Source organism: Oncorhynchus keta, chromosome 30 (assembly GCF_023373465.1).
Source record: "Oncorhynchus keta strain PuntledgeMale-10-30-2019 chromosome 30, Oket_V2, whole genome shotgun sequence".
Taxonomy (NCBI): domain Eukaryota; kingdom Metazoa; phylum Chordata; class Actinopteri; order Salmoniformes; family Salmonidae; genus Oncorhynchus; species Oncorhynchus keta.
Window position 1 is genome coordinate 26,681,172 of NC_068450.1, and position 27,737 is coordinate 26,708,908.

The 27,737-nt window shown below is 48.1% G+C and overlaps 1 protein-coding gene across 1 annotated transcript in view; it reads right to left on the reverse strand.

Annotated features, from left to right (window-relative positions):
* LOC118375671 (slit homolog 3 protein-like) overlaps positions 1-27,737 on the reverse strand; it is a 501,749-nt gene that overhangs the window by 234,821 nt on the left and 239,191 nt on the right. Inside the window, exon 6 of the mRNA XM_052488085.1 lies at positions 10,849-10,920. Coding sequence (XP_052344045.1) covers positions 10,849-10,920 — 72 coding nt within the window. The remainder of the gene's footprint in view (positions 1-10,848; positions 10,921-27,737) is intronic.

Consider the following 27,737-nt stretch of genomic DNA (forward strand, 5'->3'; position numbering starts at 1 on the left):
GACGGTCTAAACGGAGAACAGAGGACTGACCTAGCTATTCAAAATGGCAACATTTGGAAAGATCATTTTGAAAGGCTCTATGGAATAATAGCATCAGAAGACCTTAGCTTAAATCAAAGAAATATGCAAGAAAACCAATTAAAAGCAACCAGAAGCCAAATGGCTACCAAATTACACAGGATGAACTTTCAAAGAAAATACAAAGCCTTAAACCAGGAAAGGCATGTGGCCCTGACAGAGCAGGAGACACTCCTACAAATGAGGAAACACCATATAAAATCTACATACAGAATTATGCATAATTATCCTAAATATCAAAAGAAAGTATCAAAGAACACATGCAGAGAGTAACTCCGAAAATTACCTTTAATTGTAAATATAAAGAAAAGGACACTTACATTTTGGCACCATATGAAATGAAGCCCCAAAACATCTTTACAATTAAAAACAATGGAAACCCAAGAGCTGAACCCTGAAAAGAGTCCCCTATGTCATCTGTTAAAAACACACAAAAAAACTATTATCCAAACACACAGGGAAATCATTCAAATTGTTACAGAAATGAAAACCTCCTATTTGACAAATTGGGAAAACGAATCAAGAACACAGAAAAAACAAAATTGCTATTTGGACTTTAAAAGAGAATACAAATTGGCAGAATATCTCTACACTGTCAGATATACAAAACAGAGACAGATCCTGACCAAATACAGGCTCAGAAACCACCAACTGGCTATAGAAAAAGGGAGACACAAAAAGACATGGCTACCCCAAGAGGTGTGTCTATGTGGTCACTGTACGACAGGGGAAGTAGAGATAGAGATGTACTTTTTCCTCTACGGTGAGAAATACTCCCAAATAAGATAATATTTTTTCAAGAAAATATCCCAATCAATTCCCAACTTCTTTGCATTTACAAATTACAGAAAGCTGGGAGTTATTCTGGGTGAGGGAGGAACTGCAAATATGACTGCCAGATATGTACAGTTGAAGTCGGAAGTTGATATACACCTTAGCCAAATACATTTAAACTGAGTTTTTCACAATTCCTGACATTTAATCCAATTAAAAAGTATGTCTTAGGTCAGTTAGGATCACCACTTTATTTTAAGAATGTGAATGATTTATTTCAGCTGTTATTTCTTTCATCACATTCCCAGTGGGTCAGAAGTTTACATACACTCAATTAGTATTTGGGAGCATTGCCTTTAAATTGTTAAGCTTGGGTCAAACGTTTTGGGTAGCCTTCCACAAGCTTCCCACAATAAGTTGGTTGAATTTCAGCCCATTCCCCCTGACAGAGCTGGTGTAACCCAGGTTTGTAGGCCTCCTTGCTTGCACATGCTTTTCAGCTCTGCCCATAAACTTTCTATAGGATTGAGGTCAGGGCTTTGTGATGGCCACCCCAATACCTTGACTTTGTTGTCCTTAAGCCATTTTGCCACAACTTTGGAAGTATGCTTGGGGTCATTCTCCAGTTGGAAGACCCATTTGCGACCAAGCTTTAACTTCCTGACTGATGTCTTGAGATGTTGCTTCAATATATCCACATCATTTTCTCTCCTCATGATGCCATCTATTTTGTGTAGTGCACCAGACCCTCCTGCAGCAAAGCACCCCCAAAACATGATGCTGCCACCCCCATGCTTCACGGTTGGGATGGTGTTCTTCGGCTTGCAAGCATCCCCCTTTTTCCTCCAAAGTTAACGGTGGTCATTTTGGCCAAACAGTTCTAATTTTGTTTCATCAGACCAGAGGACATTTCTCCAAAAAGTATGATCTTTGTCCCCATGTGCAGTATGCCTGAGCGGTATGACAACGGCGTGGTCCCATGGTATTCACACTTGCGTACTATTGTTTTTACAGATGAACGTGGTACCTTCAGGCATTTGGAAATTACTCCCAAGGATAAACCAGACTTGTGGAGGTCTACAATCTTTTTTCTGAGGTCTTGCCTGATTTCTTTTGATTTTCCCATGATGTCAAGCAAAGAAAATCAAATCCAAATCAAATCTATAGAGGCACTGAGTTTGAAGAGGCCTTGAAATACATCCACAGGTACACTTCCAATTGTCTCAAATGATGTCAATTAGCCTATCAGAAGCTTCTAAAGCCATTACATAATTTTCTGGAATTTTCCAAGCTGTTTAAAGGCACAGAAAACGTCTGACCCACTGGAATTGTGATACAGTGAGTTATAAGTGAAATAATCTGTCTGTAAACAATTGTTGGAAAAATTACTTGTGTCATGCACAAAGTAGATGTCCTAACCGACTAGTCAAAACTATAGTTTGTTAACAAGAAATGTGTGGAGTGGTTGAAAAACGAGTTTTAATGACTTACGTGTATGTAAACTTCCGACTTCAACTTTATATGGTTCCCATAGGGACATCCCATGACAATTAATTCCTTGAAGTATTTACATTGTAAATAACTAACAGTAATACATAGTGTAACCATCATCTATGTACATTTTGTTGTTTATTTATTACCCATTCATTCTTTTTCTTTTTAAAATAGATTTTATTTTTAATTTACATTTATCGACCGAAGATTCCACAATACAACAGCAGTAGTATTGTACCTGTATACATGATTATATGTACTAGTATTATTACTACTGAAATGAACTGGATTTCATTATCCTCTTGCAATGTACTGGGTTTACTGAAGGGAGGGAGACAGAGAGATAGAGGGAGAGTAGAGAGAGAGGTATAGAGGAAGAGAGTAGAGGGAGAGAGTAGAGAGAGAGGGTAGAGGAAGAGAGTAGAGGGAGAGAGAGAAAAAGAGAGAGAGGGTAGAGAGAGAGAGTAAAGGGAGAGAGAGAGAGAGAGAGAGAGAGAGTAGAGCGGGAGAGAGAGAGAAAGAAAGAAAGAGGGACAGAGAAAGGACTCGGAGACTAGGGCCTTAACAGAATAGACCCACTAGCCCAGCCCTATTAATCTGTCATCGGGAAGGATGGAGCAGGATTCTTAACCAACAGCCGCACGCCTCCTAATTCATTTGGGGACCCAGCTGATCGACGTTCATCAGCTAAGACAACAGGAAGTGAATGGGGTTGGAGTGTTTTCGAGACAGGGGTTAAGTCACAGATGGTTCCATGTTGCTTTTATAGTCACTGCTTTTGTTTTAGAAAGAGTAGTGGACTATGTAGGGAATAGGGTGCAATGGCAGGGAGAGCTGCTCTGCTGTCACTGGGCTGGGTGATGGATAGACTAAAGGGTTTCAGGAGGAGGAAAGGACAGTGGAAGGGATGGAGATAAATCACGCAGCCAATCTATAGCTAGCTACTGTGTCCTGTCCTGATTAGCACAGCAGAGGACAGGACAGTCTGTGGCTATTTAGTCAGTGTCCTTCTGTAGACAGACGTGGACACAAAGCCTAAAGAGTGATGATGTCTCTCTTTCTCTCTCTCTTGATCTCTCTCTCTGGGGGCGAGAGGCTGGGGGAGGCTGATGGAGAGAGGGGAGGCTGGGGGAGAGAGGGGAGGCTGGTGGAGGCTGGGGGAGAGAAGAGAGGGGAGGCTGGGGGAGAGAGTGGATGCTGGGGGATATTGCAGCTGCAGAGCTGGACTCTCAATCACCCCCTGCGTTTAGTTGATATAGCAGTTGTGAGGCTTCAGTGTTTAGACCAGAGGGACATCAGTGCGCTAGCCTCATACATGGCCAATAACTCACTGTCAGCCCAGCCCAGTGGAGGTTGCTTTGCTGGCTGACAGAGATCTGTATTCTGCCACTTTTGCAACAACATGTCATGTCCATGCTCTCTGGCAAATACGTTTGTAAGCCTGGAGAGACATACAGTGGGCAGCCATTTTGTTACAATTAATGGACAACATTGTGGATTGACATATTGTGTTAAGGATAGACAGATACAGTAGTCTCTGTGTGTGTGTGTGTGTGTGTGTGTGTGTGTGTGTGTGTGTGTGTGTGTGTGTGTGTGTGTGTGTGTGTGTGTGTGTGTGTGTGTGTGTGTGTGTGTGTGGAGCTGACACTTAACAGAACACAGCCAAGGGCGGCATTCAGCCCAGAAAGCCCAGATGCAGATCATGTTATCTGCTCTGACATATACAGACGTGTGACATGTGTCTCATTTGTTTAGAGAGCCATTAGAATAATATCTCCCTGTTTCTTGCGAATATAAAAAAAAAAATAAAAAAAAAGGAAAAGCCAGGCAATCTGAAAGCTGGGGGAAATGAACGCCACTCCAGTTTTCAGTAGCCAATAAAGCTTTCTGCAGGATATCAGGGATGAGATTACGAGTGTGTGGGGAGAGCGGTGTGTCCCTACTGTAGAGCAGTAGAAAAGGAGGGCATTAGGGGAGAGACAAGAGAGCATATGAGAAAATCAATACATGGGCCGATTGGAATCTGTAAGGGTTTTTCTTTGGAAGGAAAATGGAGGGTTGGACTATTTCAGCAATTAAATCAGGAGTCACCTTGCTGGGGCTGGGGTGGAGGCGTACTGAGGAGGAGGTGTGTGTGTGTGTGTTGGGGGGGGGTTACAAAAGAGTTGCAAGCTACCACTCACAGTCTCCCTCCCTCTCTCCCTCAATCCTATATGGTCTGTGAACAGCTGAAGAATTAGCCATGGCTAACTGTGCTAAATGCTATAACAAGTGACGACGTTGTGATTGACCGTCCCTCTCTCCTCTCTCTCCCTCGCTCTCTCTCTCTCCCTCTCTCCTCTCTCTCCCTTTCTCTCGCTCTCTTTGTGGAGATAAGTGTATTCTACTACAGTGTACTCTCTGTTTAGGACCAAATAGCATTCTAGATTGCTCTGTTTTTTTGTTAAATTCTTTCCAATGTGTCGACTAATTATCTTTTAGTTTAATTCATGATTTGGTTGGGTCTAATTGTGTTGCTGTTCTGGAGTCTGTTTGTGTTTGTGAACAGAGCCCCAGGACCAGCTTGCTTAGAGGACTCTTCTCCAGGTTCATCTCTCTGTAGGTGATGTCTTTGTTATGGAAGGTTTGGGAATCACTTGCTTTTAGGTGGCTATAGAATTTAACGGCTCTTTACTGGATTTGGATCATTAGCGGGTATCGGCCTAATTCTGCTTTGAATGCATTATTCGGTGATGCATGCAGAGTCTCAATTTGGTGTTTGTCCCATTTTGTGAATTCTTGGTTGGTGAGCTGACCCCAGACCTCACAACCATGAAGGGCAATGGATTCTATAACTGATTCAATTATTTTTTTAGCAAGATCCTAATTGGTATGTCGAATCTTATGTTCCTTTTGATGGCATAGAATGCCCTTCTTCCCTTGTCTCTCAGATCGTTCACAGCTTTGTGGAAGTTACCTGTGGTGCTGATGTTTAGGCCGAGGTATGTATAGATTGTTAGGGCAACGGTGTCTAGATGGAATTTGTATTTGTGGTCGTGGCAACTGGACCTTTTTTGGAACACCATTATTTTAGTCTTACTGTGATTTACTGTCAGGGCCCAGGTCTGACAGAATCTGTGCAGCAGATGGAGGTGCTACTGTAGGCCCTTGGGGACCGATCTAGGTGCTGCTGTAGGCCCTCCTTGGTTGGGGACAGAAGCACCAGATCATCAACAAACAGTAGACATTTGACTTCAGATTCTAGTAGGGTGATTCCGGGTGCTGCAGACTGATCTAGTGCCCTCGCCAATTTGTTGATATATTTGTTGAAGAGGGTGGGGCTCAAGCTGCATCTCAGTCTCACCCCACGGCCCTGTGGAAAAAAATGTGTGTGTTTTTTTTACAATTTAAACTGCACACTTGTTGTTTGTGTACATGGATTTCATAACGTTGTATGTTTTTACCCCAACACCACTTTCCATCAGTTTGTATAGCAGACCCTCATGCCAAATTGAGCCAAAAGCTTTTTTTAAATCTCTCTGTGAGTGTTTAGCTGGCGGGACTTGTGTGGGTCCCTGGCTGTCTTTCAAACAGCCTGCCGCTGCGTGACTTCCACTTGGCTAACCCAACCCTGTAATTTATAGCAAAAGGTTTAAAAAGGCACCTTAGTTCAGCAACACTGAGAGGGAGTGGTCATTCTATGGGTGCATCCCATATGGCTCTGAGCCGTGATACTTCACTCGAAACACAGAAGTCGGCCCATTAAGCCTAATCTCAACAACACAATAATTGCAGTGAATCATCGATAAGCCCTCCTCTAATTGGCTGATTTGGGACAGAGTTTTGGTTTATGCAATGTTTACTGTTCTGCGCAATGAATGGGGGCCATTGGCTTGGAGTTGCTTCCTTCTCCCTCTTTACACATTCCATGTGTAACTCTGTGTTGTACAACTTCCGGGTTGGAGCGAGCGGTCGCATTCGCACTTCGCTCTGCAGGTTGTATAACTTTTTCATTACATTTCATTATAGTACAACGGTTGATTTGTCTAATCTTAGCAATTCTTCTTAGCTAGCTACATAGCCGTCCTTGTATCAGAGATAATTGCATAATTATCGTATTTCGTCGCCCTAACGTAGCCTTCACTGCTATTCGCCCAGGAGCTAGCAAACGCTAGCTAACGCACACAGATTAGCATCACTGTAGTGCTATTCACTCAACTGAACGACTTGATTAGTTTAGTGTTAGCTAGCTACATAGCTGTCTTTGTTTCCAAGATAATTGTGTAGTTTAGTGTGTGTAGTCTTGGAGCGATTATCTTAATTCACTGAGGTTCGCTAGCCAGCTATTTGTCGTCCTTAACGTAGGAGACTCTGCTAGCTAGCCAACAGCTAACAGCTAACAGCTAGCCAACGTCACCACACACACGTCTACTGTTTCGAATTCAACAACCCGGTCAGGTAGTATCACATTTTCATTTCATTACAGTACAACGGTTTGATTTGTTTGATCGTAGCTAGCTACATAGCTAGCTACATAGCCGTCTTTGTTTCAAAGATAATTGTGTAGTCTAGAGCGATTTCCTAGGTTAGCTAGCCAGCTATTGTCGTTCTTTTAACGCAACGTAACGTAAACAACACTGCTAGCTAGCCAGCTAGCCCCGAATAGCAGCACTGTAGAAACTATTACACTCAACGGAACGACTTGATTAGCGTAGTGTCAACAACGCAGCTACTGCCAGCTAGCCTACTTCAGCAGTACTGTATCATTTTAATCATTTTAGTCAATAAGATTCTTGCTACGTAAGCTTAACTTTCTGAACATTCGAGACGTGTAGTCCACTTGTCATTCCAATCTCCTTGCATTAGCGTAGCCTTTTCTGTAGCCTGTCAACTATGTGTCTGTCTATCCCTGTTCTCTCCTCTCTGCACAGACCATACAAACGCTCCACACCGCGTGGCCGCGGCCACCCTAATCTGGTGGTCCCAGCGCGTACGACCCACGTGGAGTTCCAGGTCTCCAGTAGCCTCTGGAACTGCCGATCTGCGGCCAACAAGGCAGAGTTCATCTCAGCCTATGCCTCCCTCCAGTCCCTTGACTTCTTGGCACTGACGGAAACATGGATCACCACAGATAACACTGCTACTCCTACTGCTCTCTCCTCGTCCGCCCACGTGTTCTCGCACACCCCGAGAGCTTCTGGTCAGCGGGGTGGTGGCACCGGGATCCTCATCTCTCCCAAGTGGTCTTTCTCTCTTTCTCCCCTTACCCATCTGTCTATCGCCTCCTTTGAATTCCATGCTGTCACAGTTACCAGCCCTTTCAAGCTTAACATCCTTATCATTTATCGCCCTCCAGGTTCCCTCGGAGAGTTCATCAATGAGCTTGATGCCTTGATAAGCTCCTTTCCTGAGGACGGCTAACCTCTCACAGTTCTGGGCGACTTTAACCTCCCCACGTCTACCTTTGACTCATTCCTCTCTGCCTCCTTCTTTCCACTCCTCTCCTCTTTTGACCTCACCCTCTCACCTTCCCCCTACTCACAAGGCAGGCAATACGCTTGACCTCATCTTTACTAGATGCTGTTCTTCCACTAACCTCATTGCAACTCCCCTCCAAGTCTCCGACCACTACCTTGTATCCTTTTCCCTCTCGCTCTCATCCAACACTTCCCACACTGCCCCTACTCGGATGGTATCGCGCCGTCCCAACCTTCGCTCTCTCTCCCCCGCTACTCTCTCCTCTTCCATCCTATCATCTCTTCCCTCTGCTCAAACTTTCTCCAACCTATCTCCTGATTCTGCCTCCTCAACCCTCCTCTCCTCCCTTTCTGCATCCTTTGACTCTCTATGTCCCCTATCCTCCAGGCCGGCTCGGTCCTCCCCTCCCGCTCCGTGGCTCGACGACTCATTGCGAGCTCACAGAACAGGGCTCCGGGCAGCCGAGCGGAAATGGAGGAAAACTCGCCTCCCTGCGGACCTGGCATCCTTTCACTCCCTCCTCTCTACATTTTCCTCCTCTGTCTCTGCTGCTAAAGCCACTTTCTACCATTCTAAATTCCAAGCATCTGCCTCTAACCCTAGGAAGCTCTTTGCCACCTTCTCCTCCCTCCTGAATCCTCCCTCCCCCCTCCTCCCTCTCTGCAGATGACTTCGTCAACCATTTTGAAAAGAAGGTCGACGACATCCGATCCTCGTTTGCTAAGTCAAACGACACCGCTGGTTCTGCTCACACTGCCCTACCCTATGCTCTGACCTCTTTCTCCCCTCTCTCTCCAGATGAAATCTCGCGTCTTGTGACGGCCGGCCGCCCAACAACCTGCCCGCTTGACCCTATCCCCTCCTCTCTTCTCCAGACCATTTCCGGAGACCTTCTCCCTTACCTCACCTCGCTCATCAACTCATCCCTGACCGCTGGCTACGTCCCTCCCGTCTTCAAGAGAGCGAGAGTTGCACCCCTTCTGAAAAAACCTACACTCGATCCCTCCGATGTCAACAACTACAGACCAGTATCCCTTCTCTCTTTTCTCTCTCTCTCTTGAGTGTGCCGTCCTTGGCCAGCTCTACCGCTATCTCTCTCAGAATGACCTTCTTGATCCAAATCAGTCAGGTTTCAAGACTAGTCATTCAACTGAGACTGCTCTTCTCTGTATCACGGAGGCGCTCCTCACTGCTAAAGCTAACTCTCTCTCCTCTGCTCTCATCCTTCTAGACCTATCGGCTGCCTTCGATACTGTGAACCATCAGATCCTCCTCTCCACCCTCTCCGAGTTGGGCATCTCCGGCGCGGCCCACGCTTGGATTGCGTCCTACCTGACAGGTCGCTCCTACCAGGTGGCGTGGCGAGAATCTGTCTCCTCACCACGCGCTCTCACCACTGGTGTCCCCAAGGGCTCTGTTCTAGGCCCTCTCTTATTCTCGCTATACACCAAGTCACTTGGCTCTGTCATAACCTCACATGGTCTCTCCTATCATTGCTATGCTGACGACACACAATTAATCTTCTCCTTTCCCCCTTCTGATGACCAGGTGGCGAATCGCATCTCTGCATGTCTGGCAGACATATCAGTGTGGATGACGGATCACCACCTCAAGCTGAACCTCAGCAAGACGGAGCTCCTCTTCCTCCCGGGGAAGGACTGCCCATTCCATGATCTCGCCATCACGGTTGACAACTCCATTGTGTCCTCCTCCCAGAGCGCTAAGAACCTTGGCGTGATCCTGGACAACACCCTGTCGTTCTCAACTAACATCAAGGCGGTGTCCCGTTCCTGTAGGTTCATGCTCTACAACATCCGCAGAGTACGACCCTGCCTCACACAGGAAGCGGCGCAGGTCCTAATCCAGGCACTTGTCATCTCCCGTCTTGATTACTGCAACTCGCTGTTGGCTGGGCTCCCTGCCTGTGCCATTAAACCCCTACAACTCATCCAGAACGCCGCAGCCCGTCTGGTGTTCAACCTTCCCAAGTTCTCTCACGTCACCCCGCTCCTCCGCTCTCTCCACTGGCTTCCAGTTGAAGCTCGCATCCGCTACAAGACCATGGTGCTTGCCTACGGAGCTGTGAGGGGAACGGCACCTCAGTACCTCCAGGCTCTGATCAGGCCCTACACCCAAACAAGGGCACTGTGTTCATCCACCTCTGGCCTGCTCGCCTCCCTACCACTGAGGAAGTACAGTTCCCGCTCAGCCCAGTCAAAACTGTTCGCTGCTCTGGCCCCCCAATGGTGGAACAAACTCCCTCACGACGCCAGGACAGCGGAGTCAATCACCACCTTCCGGAGACACCTGAAACCCCACCTCTTCAAGGAATACCTAGGATAGGGTAGGATAGGGTACTGCCAGCCCTTCTCACCCCCCTAAAAAGATTTAGATGCACTATTGTAAGTGGCTGTTCCACTGGATGTCATAAGGTGTATGCACCAATTTGTAAGTCGCTCTGGATAAGAGCGTCTGCTAAATGACTTAAATGTAATGTAAATGTTGTTGTATGTGTCGAATTGCTACGCTTTATCTTGGCCAGGTCGCAGTTGCAAATGAGAACTTGTTCTCAACTAGCCTACATGGTTAAATAAAGGTGAAATAAAAAAATTCAATAAAAATAAAGTTCTGCCCAACACAGTCACCCGGCAACGTGGTGGAAAACCTACGATTGGCTTGTGGTTTTATATCTTATCATCAGAGTCCATGCAAATCAGCTGCAGCATCTTCCCCTTTTACAGTGAATTGTAGTAACTATGTTAATTAAATTGGAAGCAATCTTTTATGGCTTGATGATTACCTGGATTTTTGTTTTGTTGTATATTAGCATCTCATGAATAGATGAATGAATTAATAAATGAATGAATTAAATGATATTATTGGACACTTGTTTCAACAGACCTGAACCCATCTACCTCGGATTGATGGACATGTCAGACACATAACTCTTTCCTCCTTTGTCTTTCACGGAGAAGCCACGCCAGGTGCTTGTTAATGGGCTTCTCATATATGGAGGAGGATAGAGGAAGGAGTAGGGCTACTTACAGGTTTTTGATAGTTGTGATCCCACGGAAAGCCTTACGAGGAACTGCCTGGATCTGGTTCTCACTGAGATCCCTGGGGAGCATGAGATAAAGACAAGGATGAAACGTTAGAGGCAGTTTGAAGGCACAACTCGCATTTCAGAGAGGCGAAGCTTTAAGAACATATGCACATTCTGGAGAATTCTGCGGCTCTAGTGTTCTGCAGAGGAGTAATGATAGGCATCCCTTTAAAGTTCAAACCCATAAACATCATATCTTACCTTTTGTCTCCTTCTTCCCTCTTATATCCCCCTCTCTCCCTGTCATGTGTGGTGAGGAATACATATGTGTGTACATGTTTTTAATGTAAAACATTTCAAAATGTTTAACTTAAGTAGAACCCTCTGAGAGTGTTCCATTATTCTGGTGAAGGACTGAAGCATCACATTGGGTTTGAGTAACTGGGGAAGGCATGACAGAAGAAAAGAACACCCACAGACTGAGACATTGGGTTTGAGTAACTGGGGAAGGCATGACAGAAGAAAAGAACACCCACAGACTGAGACATTGGGTTTGAGTAACTGGGGAAGAAGGCATGACAGAAGAAAAGAACACCCACAGACTGAGACATTGGGTTTGAGTAACTGGGGAAGAAGGCATGACAGAAGAAAAGAACAGCCACAGACTGAGACATTGGGTTTGAGTAACTGGGGAAGGCATGACAGAAGAAAAGAACACCCACAGACTGAGACATTGGGTTTGAGTAACTGGGGAAGAAGGCATGACAGAAGAAAAGAACACCCACAGACTGAGACATTGGGTTTGAGTAACTGGGGAAGAAGGCATGACAGAAGAAAAGAACACCCACAGACTGAGACATTGGGTTTGAGTAACTGGGGAAGGCATGACAGAAGAAAAGAACACCCACAGACTGAGACATTGGGTTTGAGTAACTGGGGAAGAAGGCATGACAGAAGAAAAGAACACCCACAGACTGAGACATTGGGTTTGAGTAACTGGGGAAGAAGGCATGACAGAAGAAAAGAACACCCACAGACTGAGACATTGGGTTTGAGTAACTGGGGAAGGCATGACAGAAGAAAAGAACACCCACAGACTGAGACATTGGGTTTGAGTAACTGGGGAAGAAGGCATGACAGAAGAAAAGAACACCCACAGACTGAGACATTGGGTTTGAGTAACTGGGGAAGAAGGCATGACAGAAGAAAAGAACACCCACAGACTGAGACATTGGGTTTGAGTAACTGGGGAAGAAGGCATGACAGAAGAAAAGAACACCCACAGACTGAGACATTGGGTTTGAGTAACTGGGGAAGGCATGACAGAAGAAAAGAACACCCACAGACTGAGACATTGGGTTTGAGTAACTGGGGAAGGCATGACAGAAGAAAAGAACACCCACAGACTGAGACATTGGGTTTGAGTAACTGGGGAAGGCATGACAGAAGAAAAGAACACCCACAGACTGAGACATTGGGTTTGAGTAACTGGGGAAGGCATGACAGAAGAAAAGAACACCCACAGACTGAGACATTGGGTTTGAGTAACTGGGCAAGGCATGACAGAAGAAAAGAACACCCACAGACTGAGACATTGGGTTTGAGTAACTGGGGAAGAAGGCATGACAGAAGAAAAGAACACCCACAGACTGAGACATTGGGTTTGAGTAACTGGGGAAGAAGGCATGACAGAAGAAAAGAACACCCACAGACTGAGACATTGGGTTTGAGTAACTGGGGAAGAAGGCATGACAGAAGAAAAGAACACCCACAGACTGAGACATTGGGTTTGAGTAACTGGGGAAGAAGGCATGACAGAAGAAAAGAACACCCACAGACTGAGACATTGGGTTTGAGTAACTGGGGAAGAAGGCATGACAGAAGAAAAGAACACCCACAGACTGAGACATTGGGTTTGAGTAACTGGGGAAGAAGGCATGACAGAAGAAAAGAACACCCACAGACTGAGACATTGGGTTTGAGTAACTGGGGAAGAAGGCATGACAGAAGAAAAGAACACCCACAGACTGAGACATTGGGTTTGAGTAACTGGGGAAGAAGGCATGACAGAAGAAAAGAACACCCACAGACTGAGACATTGGGTTTGAGTAACTGGGGAAGAAGGCATGACAGAAGAAAAGAACACCCACAGACTGAGACATTGGGTTTGAGTAACTGGGGAAGAAGGCATGACAGAAGAAAAGAACACCCACAGACTGAGACATTGGGTTTGAGTAACTGGGGAAGGCATGACAGAAGAAAAGAACACCCACAGACTGAGACATTGGGTTTGAGTAACTGGGGAAGAAGGCATGACGGAAGAAAAGAACACCCACAGACTGAGACATTGGGTTTGAGTAACTGGGGAAGAAGGCATGACAGAAGAAAAGAACACCCACAGACTGAGACATTGGGTTTGAGTAACTGGGGAAGGCATGACAGAAGAAAAGAACACCCACAGACTGAGACATTGGGTTTGAGTAACTGGGGAAGAAGGCATGACAGAAGAAAAGAACACCCACAGACTGAGACATTGGGTTTGAGTAACTGGGGAAGAAGGCATGACAGAAGAAAAGAACACCCACAGACTGAGACATTGGGTTTGAGTAACTGGGGAAGGCATGACAGAAGAAAAGAACACCCACAGACTGAGACATTGGGTTTGAGTAACTGGGGAAGGCATGACAGAAGAAAAGAACACCCACAGACTGAGACATTGGGTTTGAGTAACTGGGGAAGAAGGCATGACAGAAGAAAAGAACACCCACAGACTGAGACATTGGGTTTGAGTAACTGGGGAAGGCATGACAGAAGAAAAGAACACCCACAGACTGAGACATTGGGTTTGAGTAACTGGGGAAGAAGGCATGACAGAAGAAAAGAACACCCACAGACTGAGACATTGGGTTTGAGTAACTGGGGAAGAAGGCATGACAGAAGAAAAGAACACCCACAGACTGAGACATTGGGTTTGAGTAACTGGGGAAGAAGGCATGACAGAAGAAAAGAACACCCACAGACTGAGACATTGGGTTTGAGTAACTGGGGAAGAAGGCATGACAGAAGAAAAGAACACCCACAGACTGAGACATTGGGTTTGAGTAACTGGGGAAGAAGGCATGACAGAAGAAAAGAACACCCACAGACTGAGACATTGGGTTTGAGTAACTGGGGAAGGCATGACAGAAGAAAAGAACACCCACAGACTGAGACATTGGGTTTGAGTAACTGGGGAAGAAGGCATGACAGAAGAAAAGAACACCCACAGACTGAGACATTGGGTTTGAGTAACTGGGGAAGAAGGCATGACAGAAGAAAAGAACACCCACAGACTGAGACATTGGGTTTGAGTAACTGGGGAAGAAGGCATGACAGAAGAAAAGAACACCCACAGACTGAGACATTGGGTTTGAGTAACTGGGGAAGGCATGACAGAAGAAAAGAACACCCACAGACTGAGACATTGGGTTTGAGTAACTGGGGAAGGCATGACAGAAGAAAAGAACACCCACAGACTGAGACATTGGGTTTGAGTAACTGGGGAAGGCATGACAGAAGAAAAGAACACCCACAGACTGAGACATTGGGTTTGAGTAACTGGGGAAGGCATGACAGAAGAAAAGAACACCCACAGACTGAGACATTGGGTTTGAGTAACTGGGCAAGGCATGACAGAAGAAAAGAACACCCACAGACTGAGACATTGGGTTTGAGTAACTGGGGAAGAAGGCATGACAGAAGAAAAGAACACCCACAGACTGAGACATTGGGTTTGAGTAACTGGGGAAGAAGGCATGACAGAAGAAAAGAACACCCACAGACTGAGACATTGGGTTTGAGTAACTGGGGAAGAAGGCATGACAGAAGAAAAGAACACCCACAGACTGAGACATTGGGTTTGAGTAACTGGGGAAGAAGGCATGACAGAAGAAAAGAACACCCACAGACTGAGACATTGGGTTTGAGTAACTGGGGAAGAAGGCATGACAGAAGAAAAGAACACCCACAGACTGAGACATTGGGTTTGAGTAACTGGGGAAGAAGGCATGACAGAAGAAAAGAACACCCACAGACTGAGACATTGGGTTTGAGTAACTGGGGAAGAAGGCATGACAGAAGAAAAGAACACCCACAGACTGAGACATTGGGTTTGAGTAACTGGGGAAGAAGGCATGACAGAAGAAAAGAACACCCACAGACTGAGACATTGGGTTTGAGTAACTGGGGAAGAAGGCATGACAGAAGAAAAGAACACCCACAGACTGAGACATTGGGTTTGAGTAACTGGGGAAGAAGGCATGACAGAAGAAAAGAACACCCACAGACTGAGACATTGGGTTTGAGTAACTGGGGAAGGCATGACAGAAGAAAAGAACACCCACAGACTGAGACATTGGGTTTGAGTAACTGGGGAAGAAGGCATGACGGAAGAAAAGAACACCCACAGACTGAGACATTGGGTTTGAGTAACTGGGGAAGAAGGCATGACAGAAGAAAAGAACACCCACAGACTGAGACATTGGGTTTGAGTAACTGGGGAAGGCATGACAGAAGAAAAGAACACCCACAGACTGAGACATTGGGTTTGAGTAACTGGGGAAGAAGGCATGACAGAAGAAAAGAACACCCACAGACTGAGACATTGGGTTTGAGTAACTGGGGAAGGCATGACAGAAGAAAAGAACACCCACAGACTGAGACATTGGGTTTGAGTAACTGGGGAAGAAGGCATGACAGAAGAAAAGAACACCCACAGACTGAGACATTGGGTTTGAGTAACTGGGGAAGAAGGCATGACAGAAGAAAAGAACAGCCACAGACTGAGACATTGGGTTTGAGTAACTGGGGAAGGCATGACAGAAGAAAAGAACAGCCACAGACTGAGACATTGGGTTTGAGTAACTGGGGAAGAAGGCATGACAGAAGAAAAGAACAGCCACAGACTGAGACATTGGGTTTGAGTAACTGGGGAAGGCATGACAGAAGAAAAGAACACCCACAGACTGAGACATTGGGTTTGAGTAACTGGGGAAGAAGGCATGACAGAAGAAAAGAACAGCCACAGACTGAGACATTGGGTTTGAGTAACTGGGGAAGGCATGACAGAAGAAAAGAACACCCACAGACTGAGACATTGCATGACATTACTACCCTGACAGTTTTTCTTCTCCCTCTATGCATTCAGTTATGAGGCTAATTATTTTGGACATGTCACAATAGTTTTGCTTAACTATATTAAGCTTGTTTGTTTGTAGATCCTTACCGGGCAAACATAATTTGAAAACCAGAATGTGATTACTGGGCAGGGAGGAAATAAATGAGATATGGAATATCTGGGGGGATAATCAGGGTGTCTGTTTCCCAGTCATGCCTGCTCCACATTACAGAGAGAGACCACCGGTGGGTTTAACCGCTGACCTCGCTACGACCACTTCCAGTGATAAACAATCAGGCAAGGATCCAAATACACTGTGGAATTCTGCCAGGCCAGGCACTCTCTCTCTCTCTCCTACTGCCAGCCCAGGCACTCTCTCTCTCTCTCCTACTGCCAGCCCAGGCACTCTCTCTCCCTCCTACTGCCAGCCCAGGCACTCTCTCTCTCTCTCCTACTGCCAGCCCAGGCACTCTCTCTCCCTCCTACTGCCAGCCCAGGCACTCTCTCTCTCTCTCCTACTGCCAGCCCAGGCACTCTCTCTCCCTCCTACTGCCAGCCCAGGCACTCTCTCTCTCTCTCTCTCTCTCTCTCTCTCTCTCTCTCTCTCTCTCTCTCTCTCTCTCCTACTGCCAGCCCAGGCACTCTCTCTCTCTCTCTCTCTCTCTCTCTCTCTCTCTCTCTCTCTCTCTCTCTCTCTCTCTCTCTCTCCCTCCTACTGCCAGCCCAGGCACTCTCTCTCTCTCTCTCTCTCTCTCTCTCTCTCTCTCTCTCTCTCTCTCTCTCTCTCTCCCTCCTACTGCCAGCCCAGGCACTCTCTCTCTCTCTCTCTCTCTCTCTCTCTCTCTCTCTCTCTCTCTCTCTCTCTCTCTCTCTCTCTCTCTCTCTCTCCCTCCTACTGCCAGCCCAGGCACTCTCTCTCTCCCTCCTACTGCCAGCCCAGGCACTCTCTCTCTCTCTCTCTCCCTCTCTCTCCCTCCTACTGCCAGCCCAGGCACTCTCTCTCTCCCTCCTACTGCCAGCCCAGGCACTCTCTCTCTCTCTCTCTGTATATATCAATGATTCCCTGATCCACCTCTACGCAGACGACACCATTCTATATACTTTCGGCCCGTCATTGGACACTGTGCTATCTAACCTCCAAACGAGCTTCAATGCCATACAGCACTCCTTCCGTGGCCTCCAACTGCTCTTAAACGCGAGTAAAACCAAATGCATGCTTTTCAACCGATCGCTGCCTGCACCCGCATGCCCGACTAGCATCACCACCCTGGATGGTTCCGACCTTGAATATGTGGACATCTATAAGTACCTAGGTGTCTGGCTAGACTGCAAACTCTCCTTCCAGACTCACATCAAACATCTCCAATCGAAAATCAAATCAAGAGTCGGCTTTCTATTCCGCAACAAAGCCTCCTTCACTCACGCAGCCAAGCTTACCCTAGTAAAACTGACTATCCTACCGATCCTCGACTTCGGCGATGTCATCTACAAAATGGCTTCCAACACTCTACTCAGCAAACTGGATGCAGTCTATCACAGTGCCATCCGTTTTGTCACTAAAGCACCTTATACCACCCACCACTGCGACTTGTATGCTCTAGTCGGCTGGCCCTCACTACATATTCGTCGCCAGACCCACTGGCTCCAGGTCATCTACAAGTCCATGCTAGGTAAAGCTCCGCCTTATCTCAGTTCACTGGTCACGATGGCAACACCCATCCCTAAAGCCAACACCTCATTTGGCCGCCTTTCGTTCCAGTACTCTGCTGCCTGTGACTGGAACGAACTGCAAAAAAAAAAATCGCTGAAGTTGGAGACTTTTATCTCCCTCACCAACTTCAAACATCAGCTATCCGAGCAGCTAACCGATCGCTGCAGCTGTACATAGTCTATTGGTAAATAGCCCACCCATTTTCACCTACCTCATTCCCATACTGTTTTTATACTGTTTTTTATTTATTTACTTTTCTGCTCTTTTGCACACCAATATCTCTACCTGTACATGACCATCTGATCATTTATCACTCCAGTGTTAATCTGCAAAATTGTATTATTCGCCTACCTCATGCCTTTTGCACACATTGTATATAGACTGCCCATTTTTTTCTACTGTGTTATTGACTTGTTAATTGTTTACTCCATGTGTAACTCTGTGTTGTCTGTTCACACTGCTATGCTTTATCTTGGCCAGGTCGCAGTTGCAAATGAGAACTTGTTCTCAACTAGCCTACCTGGTTAAATAAAGGTGAAATAAAAAAGGCACTCTCTCTCTCTCCTACTGCCAGCCCAGGCACTCTCTCTCTCTCTCTCCTACTGCCAGCCCAGGCACTCTCTCACTCTCTCTCTCTCCTACTGCCAGCCCAGGCACTCTCTCTCTCTCTCTCTCTCCCTCCGACTGCCAGCCCAGTCTCTCTCTCTCTCTCTCTCTCTCTCTCTCTCTCTCTCTCTCTCTCTCTCTCTCTCTCTCTCTCCCTCCTACTGCCAGCCCAGGCACTCTCTCTCTCTCTCTCCTACTGCCAGCCCAGGCAGTCTCTCTCTCTCCCTCCTACTGCCAGCCCAGGCACTCTCTCTCTCTCTCCCTCCTACTGCCAGCCCAGGCACTCTCTCTCTCTCTCTCTCTCTCTCTCTCCTACTGCCAGCCCAGGCACTCTCTCTCTCTCTCTCCTACTGCCAGCCCAGGCACTCTCTCTCTCTCCTACTGCCAGCCCAGGCACTCTCTCTCTCTCTCTCTCTCTCTCTCTCTCTCCTACTGACAGCCCAGGCACTCTCTCTCTCTCCTACTGCCAGCCCAGGCGCTCTCTCTCTCTCTCTCTCTCTCTCTCTCCTACTGACAGCCCAGGCACTCTCTCTCTCTCCTACTGACAGCCCAGGCACTCTCTCTCTCTCTCTCTCTCTCTCTCTCTCTCTCTCTCTCTCTCTCTCTCTCTCCTACTGCCAGCACAGGCACTCTCTCTCTCTCTCTCCCTCCGACTGCCAGCCCAGGCTCTCTCTCTCTCTCTCGCTCTCTCTCTCTCTCTCTCTCTCTCTCTCTCCTACTGCCAGCACAGGCACTCTCTCTCTCTCTCTCTCTCTCTCCCTCCGACTGCCAGCCCAGGCTCTCTCTCTCTCTCTCTCTCTCTCTCTCTCTCTCTCTCTCTCTCTCTCTCTCTCTCTCTCTCTCTCTCTCTCTCCTACTGCCAGCCCAGGCACTCTCTCTCTCCTACTGCCAGCCCAGGCACTCTCTCTCTCTCTCTCTCCCTCCTACTGCCAGCCCAGGCACTCTCCACCTCTCTCTCTCCCTCCTACTGCCAGCCCAGGCACTCTCCACCTCTCTCTCTCTCTCTCCCTCCTACTGCCAGCCCCGGCACTCTCTCTCTCTCTCCCTCCTACTGCCAGCCCAGGCACTCTCCACCTCTCTCTCTCTCTCTCTCCCTTCTACTGCCAGCCCAGGCACTCTCCACCTCTCTCTCCCACTCTCCCTCATACTGCCAGCCCAGGCACTCTCCACCTCTCTCTCTCTCTCATCCTTCTACTGCCAGCCCAGGCACTCTACACCTCTCTCTCCCTCTCTCCCTCCTACTGCCAGCCCAGGCACTCTCCACCTCTCTCTCCCACTCTCCCTCATACTGCCAGCCCAGGCACTCTCCACCTCTCTCTCTCTCTCACCCTTCTACTGCCAGCCCAGGCACTCTCCACCTCTCTCTCCCTCTCTCCCTCCTACTGCCAGCCCAGGCACTCTCCACCTCTCTCTCCCTCCTACTGCCAGCCCAGGCACTCTCCACCTCTCTCTCTCTCTCTCTCTCTCTCTCTCTCTCTCTCTCTCTCTCTCTCTCTCCCACTCCTACTGCCAGCCCAGGCACTCTCCACCTCTCTCTCTCTCTCCCTCCTACTGCCAGCCCAGGCACTCTCCAGCTCTCTCTCTCTCTTTCCCTCTCTCTCTCCCTCCTACTGCCAGCCCAGGCACTCTCCAGTTCTCTCTCTTTCCCTCTCTCTCTCCCTCCTACTGCCAGCCGAGGCACTCTCCACCTCTCTCTCTCTCCCTCTCTCTCTCTTGCCTCTCCCTCCTACTGCCAGCCCATAATTATGTATTAAAAAGTATCACCAGCAATTTCCTCTCACAACCTTCTTAAAACAGCATTTATTGGGTTTACGTTATTAAATGGTTGTTTTATTAGTGCCAGAAATCTTGATTAGTGTGCTGTGTGTTGAATAATGAATACACTGTTTTGACCTTGCTTTATTGTTCTTGATGCTTTCAATAACCTTGGATTCTTTGGCCATAGTCTTTTTGAAAAGATCTGGGAAAGTCTCGGTACATGTAGAAAGAAGGCAAACGTTTGAAGGAGTATAACTCATAATAGGCCACTTTAACACGCAGCACAGATGGAAAATGTATCTCGTGTTTACACCTCCAACACATTGGGTAGGAATGCATTTCTCTTCCCAACTGCTTTCGCCAATGCTTACAGGCTTACAGGCTGACTTTGATGGCATAAATGTAAAACAGATTAAAAAAAATCACATTTTTAATTTATTTCTTTTTTGGCCATTTTTGTTTCTTCTCATAGTGTTTTCATTTTCCTGAGTGGTGAGTCGCAGCTCCGTCATGTCCTCTGCGTGCTACGAGAGGAGAGAGGCTATGGTTTTATACAGGACTTCCAGTTCTAATAAATGTTTTATTGTTTTGTTTACTCGGCTGTGCTTTCTTCGTCCTAAAGACAAAAAAGAAACCATCCAACCTAAATAAGAGCCATTATGAAATAGAATCTCTCTCTGCGGTTTTGAGCAACCTCACACACACACACAAACACACACGTGAAGAGGATTTTATGGGGAGGCACGAAACATTGGCAATGGACGTTATGCTGCCATATTAACTTTGGAGGACATTATAATGTCTCCCAAACACAACAGCTGTAAAGTATGATACTGTATGCAAATGTTAAATGAGAAGACGTTATGCCATTCATTTAATGCCATATCATTTCCTCTGCTATATCTGTTGAGCAGTAATAGGCCTTGCCTATGTAATCTCATTGCTGATGTTATTTGATATTGGGGAGATACTGCTGTAGTTAATAATGTGTGATGAACAGCAGGCAAGCACGTTACACAGTGTTGCTGGCAGGTGGTGATGCTTGATACATGGTGTATGGATCCCCTGTATCCTCAGTGTCGCAAGTTATTTTAGGTGAGTCAGATCGCCACCTTCAAAGAGACGATCATCCTGCTGAGATTGGTTTCCTGCCTCCGCGTTAAAAGGACAGACAGACAACCAACAGTGTACTATCCACATCATCTACCCACTCAAACACACACACACTCACGCGCAAACACACACACACGCGCGCACGCACGCAAACACACATGTACGCATGCAAGTACACTCGCAGGCACACACACGCGCATACACACACAGTTTTGTGTGGGGGAGGAGAGAGGGAGAGCACCAGTCTCCCGACACTGACAATCTGCTTGCAAATGTCATTAATTGTATTTTTCTTTCACCCTCCTCTTTCTGACTCACAGGATGGCTGCTATAAATCTCCTATTGATTGCATTAAAGCCTTCCATGTCCAGACCAGCTGGCAGCACCAAAACATATTACTGATAAAATCCTAGCAACCCACAGGTATCAAAGCAGCACGCGTTCGCTGCAAGGAGGAGCCGTCCTTAAAGCAGGTAAACACACACACATATGCATTCACACACAACTTTACTCTATTCAATTTCCTTAACAGACATCGGAAAAAGAATGAATGGCATGGCAACACAATTCAGTTTCTATTTCTAGTTATCATGTCCTCCCCCTTTCCGGAAGATAAGAGGGAAAGTGAAATAGGGACAGTCACATGAGGAATATTACCATTTCAATGTAAAATGAAAGTGGAAAACAGCTCAAAACCTCAGCTATCATCAACCCTCTTGTTCCAATCATAACCTCTGCTACCGTCATCACAACAGACATCTGTCTTTCTCCATAACTCTTACAAACTACACGCTGCCATTAAGAGAGAATGTATACACCCAGCTGTTGATTCTATACCCCTGACTGGCTGGTCTGGTCTGCACCCTGCCTATCAAGGGTATATATCAAACAGAACAGGAGTGGTGTGCTGTGCTGTCCAGGGTGTGTTGCTCTCGGAGGGCTATTATCTGCATGTCAAATTGAATTTCCACAGCCAGATCCAGTCAGGAGGCAGCTAGTATTGTCAGTGGCTTTCTGCTGCCTGCTAGCAACACAAACTCTATCCACATCCCCAGTACAACCATCTCAGCCCAGCCCAATCCACCACCACCCCAGCCCAGACCAATCCACCACCACCCCAGCCCAGACCAATCCACCACAACCCCAGCCCAGACCAATCCACCACCAGTACCCCAGCCCAGACCAATCCACCACCACCCCAGCCCAGACCAATCCACCACCAGTACCCCAGCCCAGACCAGACCAAACCACCACCACAACCCAGACCAATCCACCACCAGTACCCCAGCCCAGACCAATCCACCACCAGTACCCCAGCCCAGACCAGACCAAACCACCACCACAACCCCAGCCCAGATCAATCCAACACCACCCCAGCCCAGACCAATCCACCACCACCACCACCCCAGCCCAGACCAATCCACCACCACCACCACCCCAGCCCAGACCAATCCACCACCACCACCACCCCAGCCCAGACCAATCCACCACCACCACCACCCCAGCCCAGACCAATCCACCACCACCACCACCCCAGCCCAGACCAATCCACCACCACCACCACCCCAGCCCAGACCAATCCACCACCACCACAACCCCAGCCCAGAAAAATCCACCACCACTAACCCACCCCAGCCCAGATCAATCCACCACCACCACCACCACCACCACCACCACCACCACCACCACCACCACCACCACCACCACCACCACCACAACCCCAGGCCAGATCAATCCACCACCACCCCAGCCCAGATCAAACCACCACCACCACAACCCCAGCCCAGATCAATCCACCACCACCCCAGCCCAGATCAATCCACCACCACCCCAGCCCAGATCAATCCACCACCACCCCAGCCCAGATCAATCCACCACCACCCCAGCCCAGATCAATCCACCACCACCACAACCCCAGCCCAGACCAATCCACCACTACCACAACCCCAGCCCAGAAAAATCCACCACCACTAACCCACCCCAGCCCAGATCAATCCACCACCACCACCACCACCACCACCACCACCACCACCACAACCCCAGGCCAGATCAATCCACCACCACCCCAGCCCAGATCAAACCACCACCACCACAACCCCAGCCCAGATCAATCCACCACCACCCCAGCCCAGATCAATCCACCACCACCCCAGCCCAGATCAATCCACCACCACCACAACCCCAGCCCAGACCAATCCACCACCACTAACTCACCCCAGATCAATCCACCACCACTAACCCACCCAGACCAATCCACCACCACTAACCCACCCCAGACCAGTCCACCACCACTAACCCACTGAAACCAAACCACCACCACTAACCCACCCAGACCAACCCACCACCACTAACCCACCCCAGACCAATCCACCACGACTAACCCACCCAGACCAATCCACCACCCCACCCCAGCCCAATCCACCAACACTATCCTAGCCAGACCAATACACCACCACTAACCCAGCCCAGACCAATCCACCTCCACCACCCCACCCCAGCCCAAACCACCACCACCCCACCCCACCCCACCCCAGCCCAGACCATCCACCGCCACTAACACACCCCAGACCAATCCACCACCACTAACCCACCCCACCCCACCTCAATCCACCACCCCAGCCCAATCCAGCACCACCACCCCAGCCCAATCCACCACCACCACCCCAGATCAATCCACCACCACTAACCCAACCCAGACCAATCCACCACCCCACCCCAGCCCAGACCAATCCACCACCACTAACCCACCCCAGACCAATCCACCTCCCCACCCCAGCCCAGACCAATCCACCACCACTAACCCACCCCAGACCAATCCACCACCACCCCACCCCAGACCAATCCACCACCACTAACCCACCCCACCTCAATCCACCACTCCACCCCACCCCAGACCAATCCACCACCCCACCCCAGCCCAATCCACCACCACTAACCCACCCCAGACCAATCCACCACCACTAACCCACCCCACCTCAATCCACCACCCCACCCCAGACCAATCCACCACTCCACCCCACCCCACCCCAGACTATGTAACCCTCCATATGTAACTCTCCATGCGTAACCCACCATACGTAACTCTCCATACTTAACTCTCCATACTTAACCCTCCATACTTAACCCTCCATACTTAACCCTCCATACATAACTCTCCATACATAACCCTCCATGCGTAACCCACCATACTTAACCCTCCATACATAACCCTCCATACGTAACCCTCCATACTTAACTCTCCATACTTAACCCTCCATTGCTGTGAAGACAGCACAGGCTATTGGGATTCTATTAGCGATGTGGAACCGGGGTTTATAAAATATCAAGTTGATGGACATTAAAGTTGGGGCATCTGTGCTGGCTGATCAAAGCTTATCCTCATTGTCTTCTGTACTCGGCTTTGTATTCTGCTCCAGCCGTTTAACTCTTCTGCCCTTGCTTAGTGTCTTACATCTACCCCAAAGACTCCTTGATTGAATTAAGTCGCTGCTTTATGAATAAAAATATTCCACTATTGATCAGCCTGGCTGAGAGCTGACGCAGGCTAAAGTGGGGCAGCCACTCGGTTCATTATACCACCACCGTCGTCCTCCCACATTTGTTCTGACGAGGAATTTAAAGGAGAAAGAGGACTTCTAAATCATTGTATGGTCTCTAATGCTCCCTTGGGTGCTCTGAGCTCTCTGCTTAAGACGTAACATTCCTTTGCTGCCTCCCAAGAGCCGGTATATGGAAATTATAAATGGAAATAGTTTTTCCTCCTTGTAAGTATCTATTATGTTTTGTCGATACTTTAATTAAATTGGACAGCTTAATGTGATTTATCCTGATCCATACCATTTATGGTTATAAAAGCCTTTTTGGCTGCGGTCCCGAAAAATGTCAAACTAATTTAGATGAGTTACTAGAAGAAAAAGAAAAAACCTTTTGGAGAGGTTGCGCACACTGGGTGAATTGTTATTGGTTAATTCACTTTTATTTCTCTTCTGCCATTGGTTTTAATTCTCTTTCTTGTTCTTCTGGATGGAGGGTTAGCGATAGAGCTTTTGGGACATTTATAGTTGTAATAAAATGTCACTTGTAAGGGACCACATGAGGACAGCAGACCTGTTTGTCTGTCCGTCTGATACACCACAGTGATTGGGGGTAAATGCAACTGTCTCGGCTTGGGGAGGGGTAGAGACGACATGGTTGACACCATGGCTCTTATTGGCCACCCATTAGAAAAGGAGTAAACCCCATTACCCCACTAAAAGGGGAACATGTGAAGAGAAGATGGCTTTGCTAATCATACAATGGGATTGAAGGGCTCTTTAGGAGAGTGGGTTTGAAGGGTCAGGGAGGGGCTTCCCTCTTTATAGGCATCAGGGGAGCCCTCCGCAGCCATAAATAATACTGAACGGATTAGTAGATTGGGTCTGGGAGGGTCGCTGTGTGTGTGTGTGTGTGCATGCGTGTAGTAAGTTGAAGGGGGTGGGGGTTTTAGAGGAGGAAGGAAGGGCAGTAGAAGTTGTAATCCATCTCACCAAGTGTCATGCTGCTGGAGGTCCAATTAACTCAAGAGGAGAGAGAGTGGTGCAGGTGGTGCTGCTGGAGGTCCAATTAACTCAGAAGAGGAGAGTGGTGCAGGTGGTGCTGCTGTAGGTCCAATTAACTCAAGAGGAGAGAGAGTGGTGCAGGTGGTGCTGCTGGCGGTCCAATTAACTCAGAAGAGGAGAGTGGTGCAGGTGGTGCTGCTGGAGGTCAAATTAACTCAGAGGAGAGAGAGTGGTGCAGGTGGTGCTGCTGTAGGTCCAATTAACTCAGAGGAGAGAGAGTGGTGCAGGTGGTGCTGCTGGAGGTCCAATTAACTCAGAGGAGGAGAGAGAGTGGTGCAGGTGGTGCTGCTGGAGGTCCAATTAACTCAGAGTAGAGAGAGTGGTGCAGGTGGTGCTGCTGGAGGTCCAATTAACTCAGAGGAGAGAGAGTGGTGCAGGTGGTGCTGCTGGAGGTCCAATTAACTTAGAGGAGGAGAGAGAGTGGTGCAGGTGGTTCTGCTGGAGGTCCAATTAACTCAGAGGAGAGAGAGTGGTGCAGGTGGTGCTGCTGGAGGTCCAATTAACTCAGAGGAGAGAGAGTGGTGCAGGTGGTGCTGCTGGAGGTCCAATTAACTCAGAGGAGAGAGAGTGGTGCAGGTGGTGCTGCTGGAGGTCCAATTAACTCAGAGGAGAGAGAGAGTGGTGCAGGTGGTGCTGCTGGAGGTCCAATTAACTCAGAGGAGAGAGAGTGGTGCAGGTGGTGCTGCTGGAGGTCCAATTAACTCAGAGGAGGAGAGAGAGTGGTGCAGGTGGTTCTGCTGGAGGTCCAATTAACTCAGAGGAGAGAGAGTGGTGCAGGTGGTGCTGCTGGAGGTCCAATTAACTCAGAGGAGAGAGAGTGGTGCAGGTGGTGCTGCTGGAGGTCCAATTAACTCAGAGGAGAGAGAGTGGTGCAGGTGGTGCTGCTGGAGGTCCAATTAACTCAGAGGAGAGAGAGTGGTGCAGGTGGTGCTGCTGGAGGTCCAATTAACTCAGAGGAGAGAGAGTGGTGCAGGTGGTGCTGCTGGAGGTCCAATTAGCTCAGAGGAGAGAGAGTGGTGCAGGTGGTGCTGCTGGAGGTCCAATTAACTCAGAGGAGAGAGAGTGGTGCAGGTGGTGCTGCTGGAGGTCCAATTAACTCAGAGGAGAGAGAGTGGTGCAGGTGGTGCTGCTGGAGGTCCAATTAACTCAGAGGAGAGAGAGTGGTGCAGGTGGTGCTGCTGGAGGTCCAATTAACTCAGAGGAGAGAGAGTGGTGCAGGTGGTTCTGCTGGAGGTCCAATTAACTCAGAAGAGGAGAGTGGTGCAGGTGGTGCTGCTGGAGGTCCAATTAACTTAGAGGAGGAGAGAGAGTGGTGCAGGTGGTGCTGCTGGAGGTCACAACACTCCCAGAGGGTACTACAGTACTGTACCCAGATCCTCCAGACCAGATACACATGGTGATATAGATCAGAGAACAGCTGTCTCTACAGATCAGAGAACAGCTGTCCACTGTGACGTGACTCAGAGTGGGTTTCTGTTTCTGCCTGCAAATATACACTACATGACCAAAAGTATGTGGACATCTGCTCGACTAACATCTCATTCCAGAATTATGGTCATTAATATGCAGTTGGTCCCCCCCTTTCCTGCTATAAAAGCTTCCACTCTTCTGGGAAGGCTTTCCACTAGATGTTGGAACATTGCTGCTGGGACTTGCTTCCATTCAGCCATGAGAATTAGTGAGGTTGAGCATTGATGTTGGGCGATTAGGCCTGAACTGGTGGACCTGACTCTGGTGCGTTGCCATGCCATCCAGCTGGAATCGATCAGCCTGTTCATTGAGCTGCTTCCCAGCCTGGAGTTCATCTCCCTGGACCAGATGTTCAGAGAACCACCCAAGGTCAGTGTACTTTGTTGTCCATAAGCCAGTGTGTCACAACTTTGAAAGTATGCTTGGGGTCATTGTCCGGTTGGAAGACCCATTTGTGACCAAGCTTTAACTTCCTGACTG